The sequence below is a fragment of the Meles meles genome, chromosome 15, assembly GCF_922984935.1.
Source record: "Meles meles chromosome 15, mMelMel3.1 paternal haplotype, whole genome shotgun sequence".
Taxonomy (NCBI): domain Eukaryota; kingdom Metazoa; phylum Chordata; class Mammalia; order Carnivora; family Mustelidae; genus Meles; species Meles meles.
Window position 1 is genome coordinate 35,213,458 of NC_060080.1, and position 16,538 is coordinate 35,229,995.

General features: G+C 53.5%; 1 protein-coding gene across 7 annotated transcripts; it reads left to right on the forward strand.

Moving 5' to 3' along the window:
- The first annotated feature begins 6,050 nt into the window (after window positions 1–6,050).
- GPAT2 (glycerol-3-phosphate acyltransferase 2, mitochondrial) lies at window positions 6,051–16,345 on the forward strand. 7 transcript variants are annotated; one of them, XM_045978728.1, is made up of 21 exons: window positions 6,051–6,484; window positions 6,619–6,732; window positions 7,410–7,483; window positions 7,909–8,013; window positions 8,258–8,386; window positions 10,840–10,939; window positions 11,328–11,461; window positions 11,777–11,876; window positions 11,973–12,185; window positions 12,523–12,642; window positions 12,812–12,894; window positions 13,231–13,349; window positions 13,745–13,815; window positions 13,893–14,151; window positions 14,241–14,389; window positions 14,575–14,652; window positions 15,142–15,273; window positions 15,364–15,484; window positions 15,575–15,640; window positions 15,861–15,916; window positions 16,229–16,345. In XM_045978728.1, exons 1-21 carry the CDS (start codon window positions 6,422–6,424, stop codon window positions 16,343–16,345), a joined length of 2,403 nt encoding a protein of 800 aa, XP_045834684.1. In that variant the 5' UTR covers window positions 6,051–6,421. The 7 variants fall into 7 exon arrangements, with proteins under 7 accessions (XP_045834684.1, XP_045834685.1, XP_045834687.1 ...); XM_045978729.1 differs by having other exon boundaries at window positions 13,911–14,151; XM_045978731.1 differs by lacking the exon at window positions 11,973–12,185.
- The last annotated feature ends 193 nt before the right edge of the window (window positions 16,346–16,538 follow it).

Consider the following 16,538-nt stretch of genomic DNA (forward strand, 5'->3'; position numbering starts at 1 on the left):
GCGTCTATACCCATACTTTGCTCCCACCTAGCAATTAGCAAGCAATGGCTGGAGTTTGCTAAATCAGCGCTAGAGAGAAAATCTCCAAAGAGGAAGAAAGAATGGGTCTCGAGCATTCCTCAGCACTACTCCCTCCATTCCCAGCCAAGCTGGGCAATAGGAAGGAAACACCCTGTTACAGAACCTATGTTCTGGTTTTGTAAACAAAACCTAAGTATGATGGAGGGAATAAATATGGCAGGAAGTTGGGCTTCACACCCAGAAGGGTTGGGCTCCCCTGAGGTGGGGACAAGGGGCGACGGGATCACAGAACAACAGAATGACTCCTGGCTTTCCCCCAAGATTGCCCTGGCCAGCATCACATGATGGCACTGGCTGGTTGATCACCATTGATGATGTTTGGAGGATTGGTCATGCTTTTCTTCCAAACCATCCACTCCACAGTCTTCCTGAGCCACATTCCAACCATGTGAAGTAAGTAGATTATTATTCCCATTCAGTAGAAGAAGAGAACTATGGTCCACAGAGAAGGAAGTTCACTCATCACTCAACAAAGATTTATCCAGAATCCCCAGTGCTGGGCCCTGGAACATAGCAGAGACCAGACAAATGGTCTCAGTCTACTATTGGTAAATCAGCAGAAACTGTGATGGGCATGTTGCTTTTGTCAGCTAGCACCCCCTCCCTGAGGGAACCAACGTCTCCACATCCCATTCCTGTGGTGGTAGTCAATGGTGGTGTTCCCTCCACTTTGTGAAGTTAGGGAAAGGGGGCAGTGGTCTATGTGGAGCCAATATGGCACCCTAGACTGTGATTGGTCCAGAGGGTGGACAGACGATCCACCAGAACCAATCAGAATCTCCCCTGGGCTTTTCATATGGATGCTGGGGGACAGGCATATCTTTCTAAAGTTGCTAAGGCAGGTGGGTATAAGTCTTGGGTTGCTGGCAGTCATCTTGGTACAGAAAAGAGCTGTAAGAAAGAATAAAACCAATCAGAGACAAGTAGTACAGATACATGAGAATCAGAGACTGACAACATTGTTTGATCACTAGATTTAGCCATGCCTGAAGTTAGCACACCTGTACTTTCTAGTTATGTGAGCCACCCCATCATCTTTTGGCTTGGATTTGAATTACAATCAGGGGAAAGGAAAAGAGTCCCATTGGACAGAGACCACAACAATAAGCCCAACTTTCTGCTCACTCTACTTGACTGCCATTCCTCAAGATCACCAGACACTTTTAGGATGGGGCTCTTTTTGGCCCTAATTTCCCTTTTCTCAGAATCTCTTTGAATCCTAATTCTGTCAGCAAATAACCTTTATTCTTTATTGTTTTATGGCATCTTTTAGAATGCCAAATGTGCCTTCTGGGTCAATATTCAAGTTGCTGATAAAGATGATGGGTTGGAGAACAGAGCCCTGTAATTCAAAACACCTTCCTCCCTCAGGCCATACACTCCTTAACTTTTCACACTGTTTCTGGTCTTCACAGAATCCCAGATTCCTGTAACTATGCAAGGACTTCATATTCCCACTGCCCATTTCCCATCCCCGACCTTAGCTTCTTGGCTCAAGTTTTCGTCCACAGAGCTGCCAACCTTGGCCAGAGAGCAAGTGGCCTGTGTGGTGAGCATCTGTTTGCAGCTTCCCAGCATTCATTTCCCCACTTTCCAGCCACCAGTACCTAGATTCCTCTCCTCAGTTCTCAACTGTATGCTTTATTGCAATATTTAACAAGACTTTATGGAAGGTCCTGGAATAATGGAAGGAAAGTACAACACAGAACACAACCATGGTTACCTCTAAAGATAACTGTGCTGAGCTCCTAGACAGGGGAGGAGGGAGAAGTTGTGTGGTGGTAATTTGAAAAAAGGGTCCTTTCTCCAAACCCCCTGGTGAGCCCAAGAGAGAGGGGCCAGAGCCCCTTTGCCCAAACGAATGGCACCTTAGGTATCATCTTTTCCAGATGGTATACAGCAGGAAGGCCCACCTCATTCAGGGAACACCAGCAGGCCGCCCACCACAGGGAGGGCCTTTGTCTCTCTGGGCCCAGGGAGTCAGCTACACGCATCAATGCATCAGGGCACGCTGGGTGAAGTGATCTGGCCTGAACCCAGGGTGAGGCTCCTGAGTTCTAATCCAGGTTGGGTGTGGCCAGGCCCAAATGAACTTCTCTGTTTCTCCCAAAGTCAGGCCATGAAGTTGTTCTCCATGACAGCTGGCCTGCAGGTCCGGCTGCATGGCAGCCCCAGGTTTTCTGCACCTTCTTGAACAAGAGCGCACTGAATCCTCAATACCCCAACTCTGATCCAGGTCTGAGAGCTGGTGCTTCTTTTTAAATGTCCAAATTACAGCAAACAACAAAAACAAAACACATTTCTTCCAAAGAAGCAACATCACCAAGAACAGAACTCTGCTCGCTGACACGCCTGGTTTCCACTGTCACAGTCTGGGAACTTTCCAGTCTGAAGCTTCCTGGGATGCTTGCGGCTACATCTCAACAATAAATCTCCCTCAGAAGGACAGGTGGGAACCTACCTCAGACAGCTGTGAAATTCAACTGCCTATACAGATAGTGTTCCCAGAACAAGGGAGGTGGGGTCAGGTAAGTTCAAGTCTGTACTCTTTAGAGGCAACTTGCAACTTCTAAATAAAGGTGGTTTTGTTTTTGCTTTGTTTCAGATTCAGAGTCTCAGGGTCTAGTTGTGGCCAGTGCACCTAGATACAAAAGAAAACAAGATGGAAAACATGGATTTTGAAAGTGCTGACCCAACACCACACACCTGCCTTAAAGTCAGTAGACACACAAAAATATGGTCCAGGCAACTACACACAAAGTGGCACAAAGAAGACACTGAGATGGCTGCACCCTGGAGGGGATGATGGGGGCAGTCACATCAAGGGCGGTGAGCCAAGGAGGGAGGGATGTGACACCTTCTCTCTTGCCCAGCCCGGCTTCCATGTGGTTTTACTCATGCAGTGTCAATAATGTTCTGAAACCATGGAATTCTTTTGTGCAACAAGGGAGCTGATTACACGGGGCGCGGGGTTGGGGAGCAGCGCAGGAACACAGCAGTTGTTCCTTTCCTCACTTATTCTGTATGGTTTTCCCTGCTACTTGCTGCTCCCCTGGTGTGTGTTGGGGACAATCGAAAGATGAATGAACCAGTACAGTCTTCATTCACCTGGAGCTTAGGGCCAAGACAGGACTCAGGTATTAATCAAATAACCACACCAATAAACACACTGGTCACAGGGCTGCCTGAAACCCAGGAACCTGGTAATCGCCGCACGTCCCTGGCTATGCTCTAGGGTTCTAACCAAGGAGGGAAATGACACTGCGGAGGCCTGGCTTGTTTTCCCATGATCTGTAACCAGCTCCTGATGATTCTCTCTTTTGTAAATGTTCCACTCGGAATTTTGCCAGACTCTGAACTCCAGCTGGGAGGCCATGTGTATCCTGGGAAAGAAACTCTTTCATTGGAACCTGGTTGCCCATGAATTCTTGTTCAAACTTCGGGTACCCCCAGGACTCAAGGACACCTCCACAGGTTCCCATGAAACTTCTCCACCTGCCTGGGAGTGCGAACAGGGCCCAGCACACAGCCCGCTGGGGACCTACATGACCATGCTATGCATTCAGTTAGCTGTGGGCGGGGCGGGGACGCCCACAACACGGGGTCACGCAGCGCACGCAAGGAGCTGCGCGTTGCGGGGCGTCAAGGGGCGGGGCTGCCTCGGCGCGTGTCCCAATTGGTTAAACGGGGCTTTCTTTTAGCCCAGAACGCAGAGCCCGCCAGCCAGTGCCTTCGTGCCTTCCGGCTGCCTCAGTAGCAGCTGCTTTGGCGGGAGTTGGCGGCGGGTGTGAGGTGAGAACCATGGGTTTGCTCCCGCGCGGGACCCGGTCAGATCAGGCCCAGGATGGTCCAGGGGGCTTCCCAGTTTAGGAACCAGCTCGAAAGACCTTTTTGGGGGTTGGCAGGGGTTGGATGGAGTGCTGACTTTGCAGGGCCTGCTGAGCAAATGCGTTCCTCTGTGGGATCTGTCAGGGGAGCCTCGTCGGCCTAGACCCGGGGCAGGCGTCCGCGTCCGACATTCAACCTTGCCATCGGTGCAGGCCCCTTTTCTTCTATCCGGGACCAACTCAGGGAAGGCTGGCTAGGAGTGTGGTGAGAGGCCCGAGTTCCGAGCGCCCCCTCCCCCACCCCTCCCCGGGCACGCCTTGTTATGGCCGAAGTTCTCTGTAGGAAACACATTCCGGACAGGGACCGGGTTTGAACGTTAGCTCTTGACGAAGTACTGCAGACTCCGCTGCGCACACGGGTGGGCATCAGGTGTCGTTGATGCGGCAAATGGAAAGGCACGTGCTGCGGGTTTCTAGCCAGTCCAGGCCCTGGGGGGTGGGGCTGCAAGCCAGAGATGCCAGGTCTCAAGTTTGGGGGTTTTGTTTTTATTTTAAAAGATTTTATTTATTTATTTGACAGAGAGAGACAGGGAGAGAGGGAACACAAACAAGCAGGAAGAGGGAGAGGGAGAAGCAGGCTCCCCGCTGAGCAGGACCCTGGGATCATGACCTGATCGGAAGGCAGCTGCTTAATGGCTGAGCCACCCAGGTGCCCCTTGTTTTGTTTTTACTAACAACAGCTGGAAACCCCTTTTTCTAATAAAACACACTACTGGTCTTAAATGGTAAGGTTAATTCATCAAGTTTTAGAATATTGTATAGCCAAAGAAAATATATGTATGAACTACATTTGGCCTTTGGGATGCCAGTTTACCAGCTCCGCTGTAAGTGTACTGGGAGGAGGGGGCATCCAGGCAGGAGCTACAGAGATCCCCATTCTGGGGACTTAAGCGCTAGAAAGATCTACCCCAGAACTGACCTCTGGATCTTACAAGCTGGGAGTAGTTGACTCGGTGAATGGGAGTTACCCCTTCATGGTTAGCACAGATCTAATGGGGTTAGATTTTGAAAGCGGTGGTTGAGGCTGGGGAGCAGACATCCTTGCAAAGGAGGCAGAACCCCTCAAATTGCAGCCTCAGCTTGGGGACTCTGTGCCAAATGTCTGTGAATGGAGCTGTGAGACATTTTTCAAAGTAGGACGTGCATTTGGAATGAGTCTAGCAGAGCTTGTGCACTGTAGGAATTCGATCTTCCTACATCTTGGCTTCATAGTTCTAAACTGTGCTAATTGGGGAGAGGAGGAGAGACCCAGAGGAATTCTGGGAGGGGAAGTTACAGTCTCATCTAGCACTTCCTGGATCCCTTCTCTGTGCAGGGCTGACTGCTGCACATATGGAGATGTATCCACCGCAGCCCTTGCCCCCTGGAGACTTTCAGATGACGTGCGGAAATGAAACCTTTGTCCTAGAGGAGGCTTCTTGCCTGGCAAGCTTGGGCTGGGGGAACCAAGAAAGAGAGGAAAAAACTAGAGGGTGATTCAGAGACATCACGGATTTAAAGCCATGGACAGAATTTGGTGGGATGGTGGGGAAGGGAGAAGGCAGTTCCACATGGATATGTGCATTGTGTGGTGGGGCAACATAAATAATTGGATCAGCCTACCCGTCAGGGACATGGTGAGAAATCAAGGTAGAGGGGTTTTTAAGCATCCAGTTTCTAGGCTGGGAGGGGGTTCAGTGCTGTTTTGTGGAAGATGGGGGTTTGTTCAGGGGAATATTGTGGTGGGAGGGAGGGCCTGAAGAGATACCAACTGGGAGCTTTTGTGGAGAGTACTGTGTAAAAGGGGATCCACTCTTGTCCCCAACCAGATGAGCATTCCTTGGGAACAGGTCTGAGTGGCATTTTTCTGTGTTCTGACCCTCCAGCTATTCTCCCACCTCATACCCTATACTCACATTCCTATAATGATTTGGATGGATAAAGTGCTGTCTTTTGCAAGGGAGAAGAGCCACTAAGCAGGACGTGGTGGCCTTGTGGCAATGGTCCTGTTCCTCTTTGGCAGTCTGATGCTCCCTTCCTGCCAATCCAGCCTTGTTTTTTCCCTGTGCACAGAAGGGGTCTTTGTTCATTACAGCCCCCATCTGTGCTGTGAGATGGCAGGGTGGCTGCTGATGATAAGACAGCTGATCCCCTTCATGTTAGCCTGAGGGAGCCCCTGATCTGGACACTAAAACCTTTTGAGGACAGCTGGCTCCTTTGTGGGATCTGTCGGGTATGGGGTAGGGCTTTGATCTGAACCAGCTTCCCTTTAACTTCCAGCCCAGCTTCTTACTACTGCTGGCTTGGGTGTTGTCTGTCTTGGGGTTGAGGACTTGGTGGTGCGGGTCACTCTGGGAACTTCTGGTTATTTCCCAAACTCCAGTTCTTCCTCCGTCCTTCTTCCTCTCCCCAGGTCAGGTTCCTTTGGAGAGAGAAAGGCAGAAGTGGCTACTTCCCAGATTTTATAGGCCCCCATGGTTACCATGTTGGAAGCCAGACTCCAAACCCAGCAGAGGAACACCCAGAACAGCCAGGAGGTAGTGTGGCCCCTCCCATTCCCAAAATTCCCTCTGTCCTCTCACCTCCTCTTCTGTGCCCCCCACTTCTGGAGTCTCCTTCCCTCTGCCAAGGATTTTGAGTCCTCTAATTTCTTCCTGTGACCTTTTTCCAGACTGGCTTGTGGTCCTCAGGCTTTGGGATGAAGCTGGAGGCTGTTACCCCATTCTTGGGGAAATATCGCCCCTTTGTGGGTCGCTGCTGCCAAACCTGCACTCCCAAGAGCTGGGTGAGTGATGGTAGGGCTAAGCCCCACCAGGGAAACTTGGGGAAATTGACTATGGGAGCCATGGCTCTGGGAAGCAGCTTCCTTTATGTTCAGCCCTCCTGGACCCATGCCTGTGCTCTTGTCTTTCAGGGGAATGGATGCACTGGTGTTGGTTGTGTTGTTGGTCAGTGCTGGCTTCCAGGCTTTCAAGAGCTGGGTGGGGTAGTGCAGAGAGAGGAGATAGGGCATGGCCAGAGGGCGGGAGTCTGGCCTGGCCTGCATATGGATTCTGTTCAGTTCTGGGGACACTGCTCACTTAAAGTCACACGGCACTCAACACATGGTTGAAGACCTCATAAGTCCATACCATGTGCTGATGCTGATGAGCCCCAGGGCACAGGCAGAGATCCATGCTACACGTTCTCTGCTGTTGACAAGAGAACTTCTCAGAGACTATATGCTACTCTCCAAGAGGGGAATTCTGTACAACATGCAGCACTTTCATTTTGACTGTGGGACACTTTCTCCTGAGTGAGTCTTGGGATCTGAGAAGTGAAATGCTCTACTATAATTTTGTCTCCTTATACTCAATACTCCCATCAGGCAAAGCCTACAGAATATACTGGGGGTGGGGTGCTTTCCTTTGTTGGTTGGCAAAGGTCCCCAAGGACTTGCTGTCCCTGGCCCCTCTCCTGCAGGAGTCCCTCTTCCACAGAAGCATAATGGATCTAGGTTTCTGCAATGTGATCCTGGTGAAGGAGGAGAACACCAGGTAGTTAGAACTGGGAGGTAGGGGAGGGTGGTGGGCAGGGTCCTTGGGTGCAGAGCTGTGGGGGCCCTGTTCTGTGGTGTCATTTTTTCCTCTGGTGAAAAAAGAAGGGCCCCTGCCCCCTACCCCATACCCACAGGTGGGGAGAGACGGGCTTAGAGCTCTCCTGCAATTTCTTCTGTGAGCATTTATGGATTGCCCACTGTGTGTCAGGCCCTAAATCTGTATCCTGCTTAGGGAGAGGGGAGGGAATGGGGCACAGATGGGCAATTGCTGCTTCTTCCTGCTTCATGATAAGCCAAGTTCATTTGTTCCCAGGCCATGGGATTCAGGTATGATCCCTTCCTGGTAGAATGCCCTCTGTAACCCTAGTGGGGTATGGGCCCTCTGAAAGATCACCACCCTCCCTACTCTGGGGGTTTGTCCAGGTTTCGGGGCTGGCTGGTTCGGAGGCTCTGCTATTTCTTATGGTCACTGGAGCAGCACATACCACCCTGTCAGGATGCCCCGCAGAAGATCATGGAAAGCACTGGGTGAGGAAGCAGGGATTGGAGTCTGGCTGGCACTTTTGAGACCCTTGAAGGGATGATCAACATTCTAGGCAGGGGTGGTTTAGAGGGCTGGCTTCTAGACTGTTAGTTTTGCCTGGGGCCCTTCCTTAAAGATGGAGCATAAATACTGGAGTCTGTGTTCTGGGGATGCTGTGGTGCTGAGGGAAGTTACCTGAGGGATTTTTAGGCCTGCCCCAGCCTGACACCACTCCTCCTCACTCCACAGGGTGCAGAATGTCATTTCAGGGAGGGCCCCAAGAGGCGCTGGGGAAGGTCAGGTACCAAGACTTGTGAAGAAAGAGGTACAGCGCATCTTGGGCCATATCCAGTCTCCACTCCATCCCTTCATGCTCAGGTAACTCTGTGCTGAGGGGTGCTCTTTTCTGGGCTGGGGACTCTGACCTTCTGGAGAGCGTGTATTGCCTACATTTGGGGAAAGACTGGATTCCCCTTCTGGAAGTTGGATGGTGTGTTTCCCAGAGAACCTGAAGGAAGGCCCTGATCTGGACATTGTGGGTTCTTTCAAGGACAGCTGGCTCCTTGATGGGACCAGTCAGGTATGGGGTGAGGCTTTGATCTGAGCCCAGGTTCTCATCATTGCTGACCTGGTGTTAGCTGTCTGTCCTGAGATAGGGGCTAAGGGGTCACCCTAGGAACCACGACCCTGGTTGTGGCCCAGACTCCATTTCCCTCTCCATCCTTCCTCCTCTCCCCAGATCAGTTTCCTGTGGAGAGAGGCAAGGTGACTGGTTCCCCCATCTTATAGGCACCCATGTTCTCTCCTGCACTCATCAGGCACAGGTCTGAGTTCCTTTTAGATGCAAGGTCTTGTTCCTGGAGAACGAGGGGTTGCACAGGGTAGAGTAAATATATGGCTGCAAGAAGGGCAGAACAAGGGTTAAGATTGAAAATAGGTGTGGGGGGAACAAGAGATTGGTAAGGGATGAAAGGGAAAGGAGCCAAACTTGTGGGGGCAAGGCTGGAGGGAACAATCCTACTAGATGGAATAGCACGAGCTATGGCCATAGGAAATGGCCACTTTTGCTCATGAAGCTGTGGTTGGAAGCTGGCAAGTGAGGGAGAGAGCTGTTGGAAACAAAACTGAGAGTAGAAGGGACAAGATAGGAAGGGCCATTAAAGAAGTTTGGATTTGAATTCTAAGTGCCGTGAAAACCAATGGAAAGGTTTTAAACAGGAAATGCCAACAAGGTGAATTGGGATCAAGAGTAGAGAACAGAAGACCATCTGGGAAGTTTTGTTAGTCCAGGTTAGATGCCATGTGGTGGTGACAGTAGGTGTTGGAAAAATGGATTGAAAGACCAATGTGAAATTAACGGGTCACGATGGATTGAAGGTTGAGGGTGGGGGCAATGAGGGGAAACCGGAGAAATCATGGGAGAGCCAGGGTTTTGGCAGAGCACCCGGTGGTGTGGATGGAGGAGGCAGGCTTGGGGAGGAGTGAGTTTGGCTCACAAAGGATATTTTGGACATAGAGTTTCAGATACCTGATGTGTCAGTGGAGACACTAAGAGGCAGTTGCTCGTAAGTCTGGAGCTCAGAAGGGGTTGGGGCCAGGAACATAGATATGCAAAAGTTTTAGCTTATAGATGAGTCACTGAGGCAAAGAAGGCACAGCTGTCTTGAAAATGCTCAACTGCTTAGTTAGGACAGGAAGTAGAGGTTGTTGGTAACTTTGTCCAGCTTTCCATGTGACAATTCTTTGACTTTGCTGAGACTTCCAGTCCCTTTACCTGACTACCTTTACACCAGCTATCAGCCCCCTTCTTGTCTTTTCTTCTCTCTTGGCTTTGCTTTGATTCCAGGGCTCATAGTGATGATAACGCCCTTGGGAAGGAGTCACTGGTTCTGTTTGAACCCAGCTACTTGCCTTCTCTGCACCTAAGCAGTCATGTGTTTGCTTTGTGAGATTTTCAGAGAGGCACACAGCATCTGCTGAGACTCTGATCCAGACTGCTCCTCTCAGATTTACCTGCTGTTAACTGATGGCCCCATCTCATGCTTCATGGAGAAGTAGAAGCCGTCGGATGAGGGCATGCTGCTTGTCCCCCACATCTCTGTGCTACTTGCGTCTACGCTTCTGTCCTCATTCAACACCAGTCCTCCCGTTGGGCCTCTGGGAGTGCCTCCTCAGAGACTTGGCCCTTTCAGTTAACCCCGTTTTGTATCACAAGCTCCTTCCTTTGTATTTTACCTTTCCCAGCAGTTTCCAAAGACCAGGTTGGGTTATGCCTGGACAGTCTTGATCCTCTAATTTCTTTTTTTAAAGATCTTATTTATTTATTTGACAGACAGAGGTCACAGGTAGGCAGAGAGGCAGCCAGGGAGAGAGGAAGGGAAGCAGGCTCCCTGCTGAGCAGAGAGCCCGATTCGGGGCTCGATCCCAGGACCCTGGGATCATGACCTGAGCCAAAGGCAGAGGCCTTAACCCACTGAGCCACCCAGGCGCCCCGATCCTCTAATTTCTTTTAAGGTAAATGGAAGGAGGGAGATACTCTGAAGCTGATTTGAGGCAGTTGCACCGTGAGGTCTTGGGAGGGTAACAGCACCTCATAGGCATGGGCTTTGGTGTCAGGCCTGCCTTCCAGTCTCTGCATCACCACTTCTTAGCTTTCTCTGCTACTACTCAGCCGCTTCTGTAACCTCCTCAAGCCTCACTTGCTTCTTCTATGAAGTGGGGACAGTAATAGCACTTGCCTCACAGGAGTGCTGGGTAGCCTCCTGAGGTGCCATGGGCCCTGCCTCCTGGGCAGGGCCCTGACACACCTCAGACTGGGTGTCACTCTCCAGGCTGTTCAGCTGGGCACTGCTGCGGTTCCTGAACTGTGTCTTCCTGAACGTGCAGCTCCACAAGGGCCAGATGAAGATGGTCCACAAGGCCACCCAGGCAGTAAGGCCCGCCCTCCATTGGGATGGGGATGGCGGGAACAGAGGAGCAGAGGCTAGGCCAAGTCCTAAGTTGGGACCAGCCCCATCAGCTGGTGGGAAAAATCCACTGCTCTTTGACGACCTTCTCTTCGTGTCTCACGGTCTTGCTCCCTCGGGGCTCCCTCTAACGTCTTTTCATCATGGTCTTGACAACCATTACATCAGTGCATTACCTTAAAAGTTGTTGACAGAGCTCCTCTACTTTTGGGAAATGTGCTCAGAGAAACAACTGCTCAGCTGAACCCTCCCTCCCTCTGGGACTGCCCTGGGTCTGGAGGTGCTGGGTTTCAGCTTCCTGCATCTTCAGGGTGGGGGTTGATTGGCACTTCCCTCTGGCTCTCCGCAAGCAGGGCTTGCCGCTTGTCCTCCTCTCTACCCACAAGTCACTCCTGGATGGGATCCTGCTGCCCTTTGTGCTGCTCTCCCAAGGCCTGGGTGTGCTCCGTGTGGTTTGGGACCCCCGCACCTGCTCCCCCACCCTCAGGTAAAAGCCTTGTGCCTCTAGATATACAGGGGAGAAGTCCCCAGCCCGGGGTAGGGGTGTGTGGGGATGCGTACGGGGGTTGCTGGTGGCAGTTCCGCAGAGGCCCTCTTCCTGGTTTTTCTGCTCCCGACTCTGTCATCTCAGCCTGTGGGACTCAGCTGGAGGGTCAGCTATGAGCCTTAGAGCCATGCCTGGTTTCACAATGTTCAGGCAGGACCCAGGCTGGCCTTGGTGGGCTGAGGCTCTCACTAGCCTCCTGCCTGGTCCCATCTCCTGCACCCCTTCTCTCATCAAGCTTTACCTTGTGCCCCACAGGGCTCTGCTAAAGAAGCTTGGGGGGCTTTTCTTGCCCCCAGAGGCCAACCTCACCCTGGACAGCTCTGAGGGGGTCCTTGCAAGGGCTGTGGTCCATGCTGTAAGTGCCCCTAGTGGTACCAGTTGGGTCAGACCAGGGTACAGGGGCTTGTTGCTGCTCTGGCCTTGATACCTGCCTCTCCCAACCCCCTTCCAGGCTATGGAGCAGCTGTTGGTGAGCAGGCAGCCCTTGCTTATATTCCTGGAGGAGCCCCCTGGGGCCCAGGGGCCTCGGCTGTCAGCCCTGGGCCAGACCTGCCTGGGACTGGTGGTCCAGGCTGTCCAGGTGGGTGTCATCCCAGATGCCATGCTAGTGCCAGTGGCTGTCACCTATGACCTGGTTCCAGATGCACCCTGTGATGTATACAACGTGAGTCCTGCCCCTGGTGACTCCAAGTGGACACCATCTCTAGAGAGGAGACACATTATTGTGTCCTCTGGCCAGCTCCCCTTAGGGTTAGAGTTAAGGGGAGAGTGCAAAGTTCTGCCGCTCCAGTCATCATCCTGTGGCACTTGCCAAGGCTCTTATACTTACACAGTCATTTCATCTTCTAAAGACCCAGTTAGAAAGGGATTTGTCCTGTGTCATAGAAGAGAAAATGAGCTTGAAGAAGTCATGGTCATGGACCAGTTTGGGCTCAAGATAAAGCAGAGCGGAAAATAGTGCCCCCAGGCAGTTTGCTCACTCAGCCCCTCCCTCCCTGCAGGCCTTGGTCCCACTGGGGTTGTGGACAGGAGCTCTGGCTGTCCTGCGGAGCCTATGGAGCTGGGGCCGCAGCCCCAGGGTCTGTGTCCGTGTGCACCTAGCCCAGCCCTTCTCCCTACAGGTACGCAGCCTGCTGGACAGGGCTAGCAGTACCTGGGGTCTGTCCTGGGGCTTCTGGCGGCCTGGCCCTCAGAGCCCCTGCAGGGATGGCCTTGCCTACCCTCAGGGAGGCTGTGTGTAGGTTTATTGGTGGGCCAGGGCAGGCTATCTAAGAGTCTTGTCCTGGGCAGGAATACACCACCAACGCCAGAAGCTGCTGGGGCAGCAGGCAGACCCTGGAACAGCTGCTGCAGCCCATCGTGCTGGGCCAATGGTAGGAGCAAGGGAGTGTGTCTTGGGGGCAAGGCAGGCAGCCCTTCAGCCCCAGCTTGTGAGCTGACACTGTCTCCCCCCATATCCACCAACATCACCAGTTCCAGCCTTACCTCTCCAGATATCCATGGGTCATGTAAACAGAGCCAGGCACCCCGCCTTGCCTGTAATCTGTGGGACATGGCACACGGACCTGGAAAGGGTTAGAATTACATGAACCACCTCTTGCCTTGGGAGTGGGGATGGGGAAACACCCTCACCTTTGAGAAAGCTTTGGGCTTCCCTGCAACTGTTTTGAGGTTTGGTCCCTTAATCCTGTATTGTGTCTCTGTCCCAGTAATGTTGTCCCAGACACTGAGAAGGAGCAGGAGTGGACTCCAGCAACTGGGCCCCTTCTGGCACTTAAGGAAGAGGACCAGCTCCTGGTCAGGAGGTTGAGCCGTCATGTCCTGAATGGTGAGGGGGAGCTAGGTCTGGGCCTTTTAGGGGACACTCCCGAGTAATCTCCCTACTGGGTCAGCCCGTCTTTGGGGCCCTCCATTCCAAATGGGTTTCTGCACCTGACATCCATTCCTGTATGGCCCACTTGGGACATGTGAAGAGGACTGGAACCCTCCCTGCTTCTGGGAAGCAGGGCAGCCAGGGAGAACCGGAGGGAGCCACTAGATGAGTACATAGGCCGGCTAAGCTGTGGAGGGTTCACTGTGCAGGAGGCAGATGGCTAGATGAGGCCCCTGCTGCCAGGGGGATATGGGAGGAATGTTTTTGACTAGGAAGACTTGCTGGGATGGTGGAGGGACTAGGCCTCTGGCCCTTGGGCCCTGACCACCATTTCCCAACCCGGTCCCCAGCCAGCGTGACCAGCTCAGCAGTGATGAGCACAGCCATCATGGCGGCACTGCTGCTCTTTAAGCACCAGAAGGTAGGGGACAGGGTGGTAAGGGCTGGGGGAGGGGTGTGGCCCTCTTCCTTAGCCCCTGTACTGCCCTGCCCCCCCAGGGTGTATTCCTGTCCCAGCTCCTGGAGGAGTTCTCCTGGCTGACTGAGGAGACGCTACTGCGTGGCTTTGACGTGGGCTTCTCAGGGCAGCTGCGGTGCCTTGTGCAGCACACGCTGAGCCTGCTCCGGGCACATGTGGCCCTGCTGCGCGTCCATCAGGGGGACTTGCTGGTGGTTGCTCGCCCGGGCCCAGGCCTCACACGCCTGGCACGCCTGAGCGCCGAGCTGCTGCCTGCCTTCCTGAGTGAGGCTATCGGTGGTGAGTCTCCAGGGCTTCGGCTGGGTGGGACATGTGTCGGGGTGAGGTGAATGGCTTCCCTCCTCGTGCCTGGCCCTTTCCTTCCCTAGCTTGTGCTGTTCGGGGGCTGCTGGCGGGCAGAGTGCCGCCTGAGGGGCCCTGGGAGCTACAGGGCATTGAGCTGCTGAGCCAGAATGAGCTATACCGCCAGATCCTGCTGCTGCTCCACTTGCTTCCCCAGGACCTGCTGCTGCTGCAGGTCAGGCCTTTTCCCCCAGCCCCGCGTCGTCCCGGGCCTCCCCTCTCGGTTGTGGAGATGGGGAGGGACTGGACAGGTGTGGGCCCCTAAGTCCTCCTATGGTAGTAGGTCTCCTTTGCCCTGCTTCTGACCAGGCCCCTGTCCATTGCCTGGTTCTGAGGCCACATGAATGCTTTTTTCCTCAGCCCTGCCAGTCTTCCTACTGCTACTGTCAGGACGTGCTGGACCGTCTCATCCAGTGTGGGCTCCTGGTTGCTGAGGAGGTAGGCAGGGCAGCTAGAGACAAAGCCCAGGTCTGGGGCCTAGCCATCTCTTCCCACCCTGAGTAACAGCTGCCCCAGACTGCTCCTGCTGCCCCTACATGCTGTGGGGGTGGGCGTGCCCCTTGCCTGGCAGACAGGGAGGCCTGGGTGCTGCCTCCACCTGTCTCTGCTTTGGGCTTTATCCCACCGGCCCTATCATGACAGGACTGCACAACTGGACCTCCGAGGTCCTCTGGAGGCCTCCTACCCCCTATAGTTCTTGTCCCACAGAACTGTGGCCCTTAAGGGTCAGTGCTCACTTCCTCTCACCCTGCAAGTTGGCTCAGCAGGTGCTATGGTCTGGCATGGCCCTGGGTGTCCTCTTGGGCTCCCTAGGTCTGCTTTTACTAGTTTCACCTCCATGTGCCTGGTCTGCCACGTACATGGTCTAGGGAAGTGGGGGGCTCAGGGCTGAACCTGCCAGGGACCAATGGCTCTCATGGCCCCCAGACCCCAGGCTCCCGGGCAGCCTGTGACACAGGGCGGCAGCGTTTAAGTGCAAAGCTACTGTGGAAACCGAGTGGGGACTTTACTGATAGTGACAGTGATGACTTCGAGGAGGCTGAGGGCCGGTACTTCAGGGTAAGTTGGGAGAAGCCATGTTGGGGGTGGGGGAGGCAGGCAGGCGGGCAGGCAGTCGGAGCTACCCTCATCTGTTCTGTCCCCCTCCAGCTCAGCCAGCAGTCACGCTGCCCTGACTTCTTCCTCTTCCTCTGCCGCCTGCTTAGCCCACTGCTCCAAGCCTTTGCACAGGCTGCCACCTTTCTCCACCAAGGACAGCTGCCGGATACGGGTAAGGTCCATGCTTCCCTGGCCAGCCATAGGGGGAGGCTGAGCGCTCGCAGGGCAGGGGCCCCGGGCCTACCTCTTCTCTCTCCCACAGAGTCTGGCTATACCGAGCAGCTCTTGCAGTTCTTGCAGGCCACTGCCCAGGAAGAAGGGTTCTTTGGTGAGTTCCAGGCAGCCAGCCCAGGCTCCCCAGAGGCAGGGGAGGGTTTGCTGGTGGCTGCTGCCCCCTGCTGGGCAGTAACCTTGCAACTCTGGGAGGGAGGGTTGTAGAAAAGAGGGTCTTTGCAACTAGTCCAAGCCTTAGCTAGCCTTGGCTAGTTCCTTCTTTCAGCACAAGAGAAACCTGGGTCTTATAGCCTTCACTTCTCTCTTCCTTCCAGAGTGTGCAGACCCAAATCTTGCCATCAGTGCTGTCTGGACCTTCAGAGACCTGGGGGTAAGAGGAGCCAGTTTCACCATCCTCCTGCCTCTATCCCTATAACCCGACAGGGCTGCCCAAAGAACCCTAACTGTGCCCACCCTGGGGTTTACATAGTGTCTTGAATAGGCATGGTGGGTGGCAGTAGTTGAAGGTAGGATGGTTTTCCTGGTCTGTTTTGTTTCCTAACCTCGAGAATAGGATGAGACAGTGGTTTAAGAGGCAGCACTTACATGCAAGGTCCAAGGGGCCCAAGGTCTCCCTTGCAGTTTGCTGGTGCACAGGCACAGCCTCCAGGGAGAGCACTCACAGCCCTTCCCTGTGGCCTAGGTGCTACAACAGACGCCCAGCCCCGCAGGCCCCATGCTCTACCTGTCCCCTACATTCGCCAGTCGGGAAAATCAGGAAAAACTGGAACAGTTCATCCGGCAGTTCATCTGTAGCTAGAACTGTGGGGTGACTTCTCAGTCCGAGAATACAGCTGTGTCCTTGAGCCAGAAGACTGAGGGGGTGCACCCCCTTACCTGAACTATAAAATAGTTTGTGCTTCATTGTCCCTTGCTGTCTCTTGCATTTTCCATCCTTTGGTGTGTTAAACAAGGGGACTGGACAAGTCTTTTCCCAAGCCCAGAAGTGTATT

Bases quoted from the DNA above. Each gene is read 5' to 3' on its own strand.
- GPAT2 (XM_045978728.1), top strand. From the start codon at position 6,422: ATGGTTACCATGTTGGAAGCCAGACTCCAAACCCAGCAGAGGAACACC. The intron at 8,014-8,257 runs GTGAGGAAGCAG...CTCACTCCACAG, and splicing joins AAGATCATGGAAAGCACTGG to GGTGCAGAATGTCATTTCAG. The intron at 12,643-12,811 runs GTACGCAGCCTG...TGTCCTGGGCAG, and splicing joins CCCAGCCCTTCTCCCTACAG to GAATACACCACCAACGCCAG.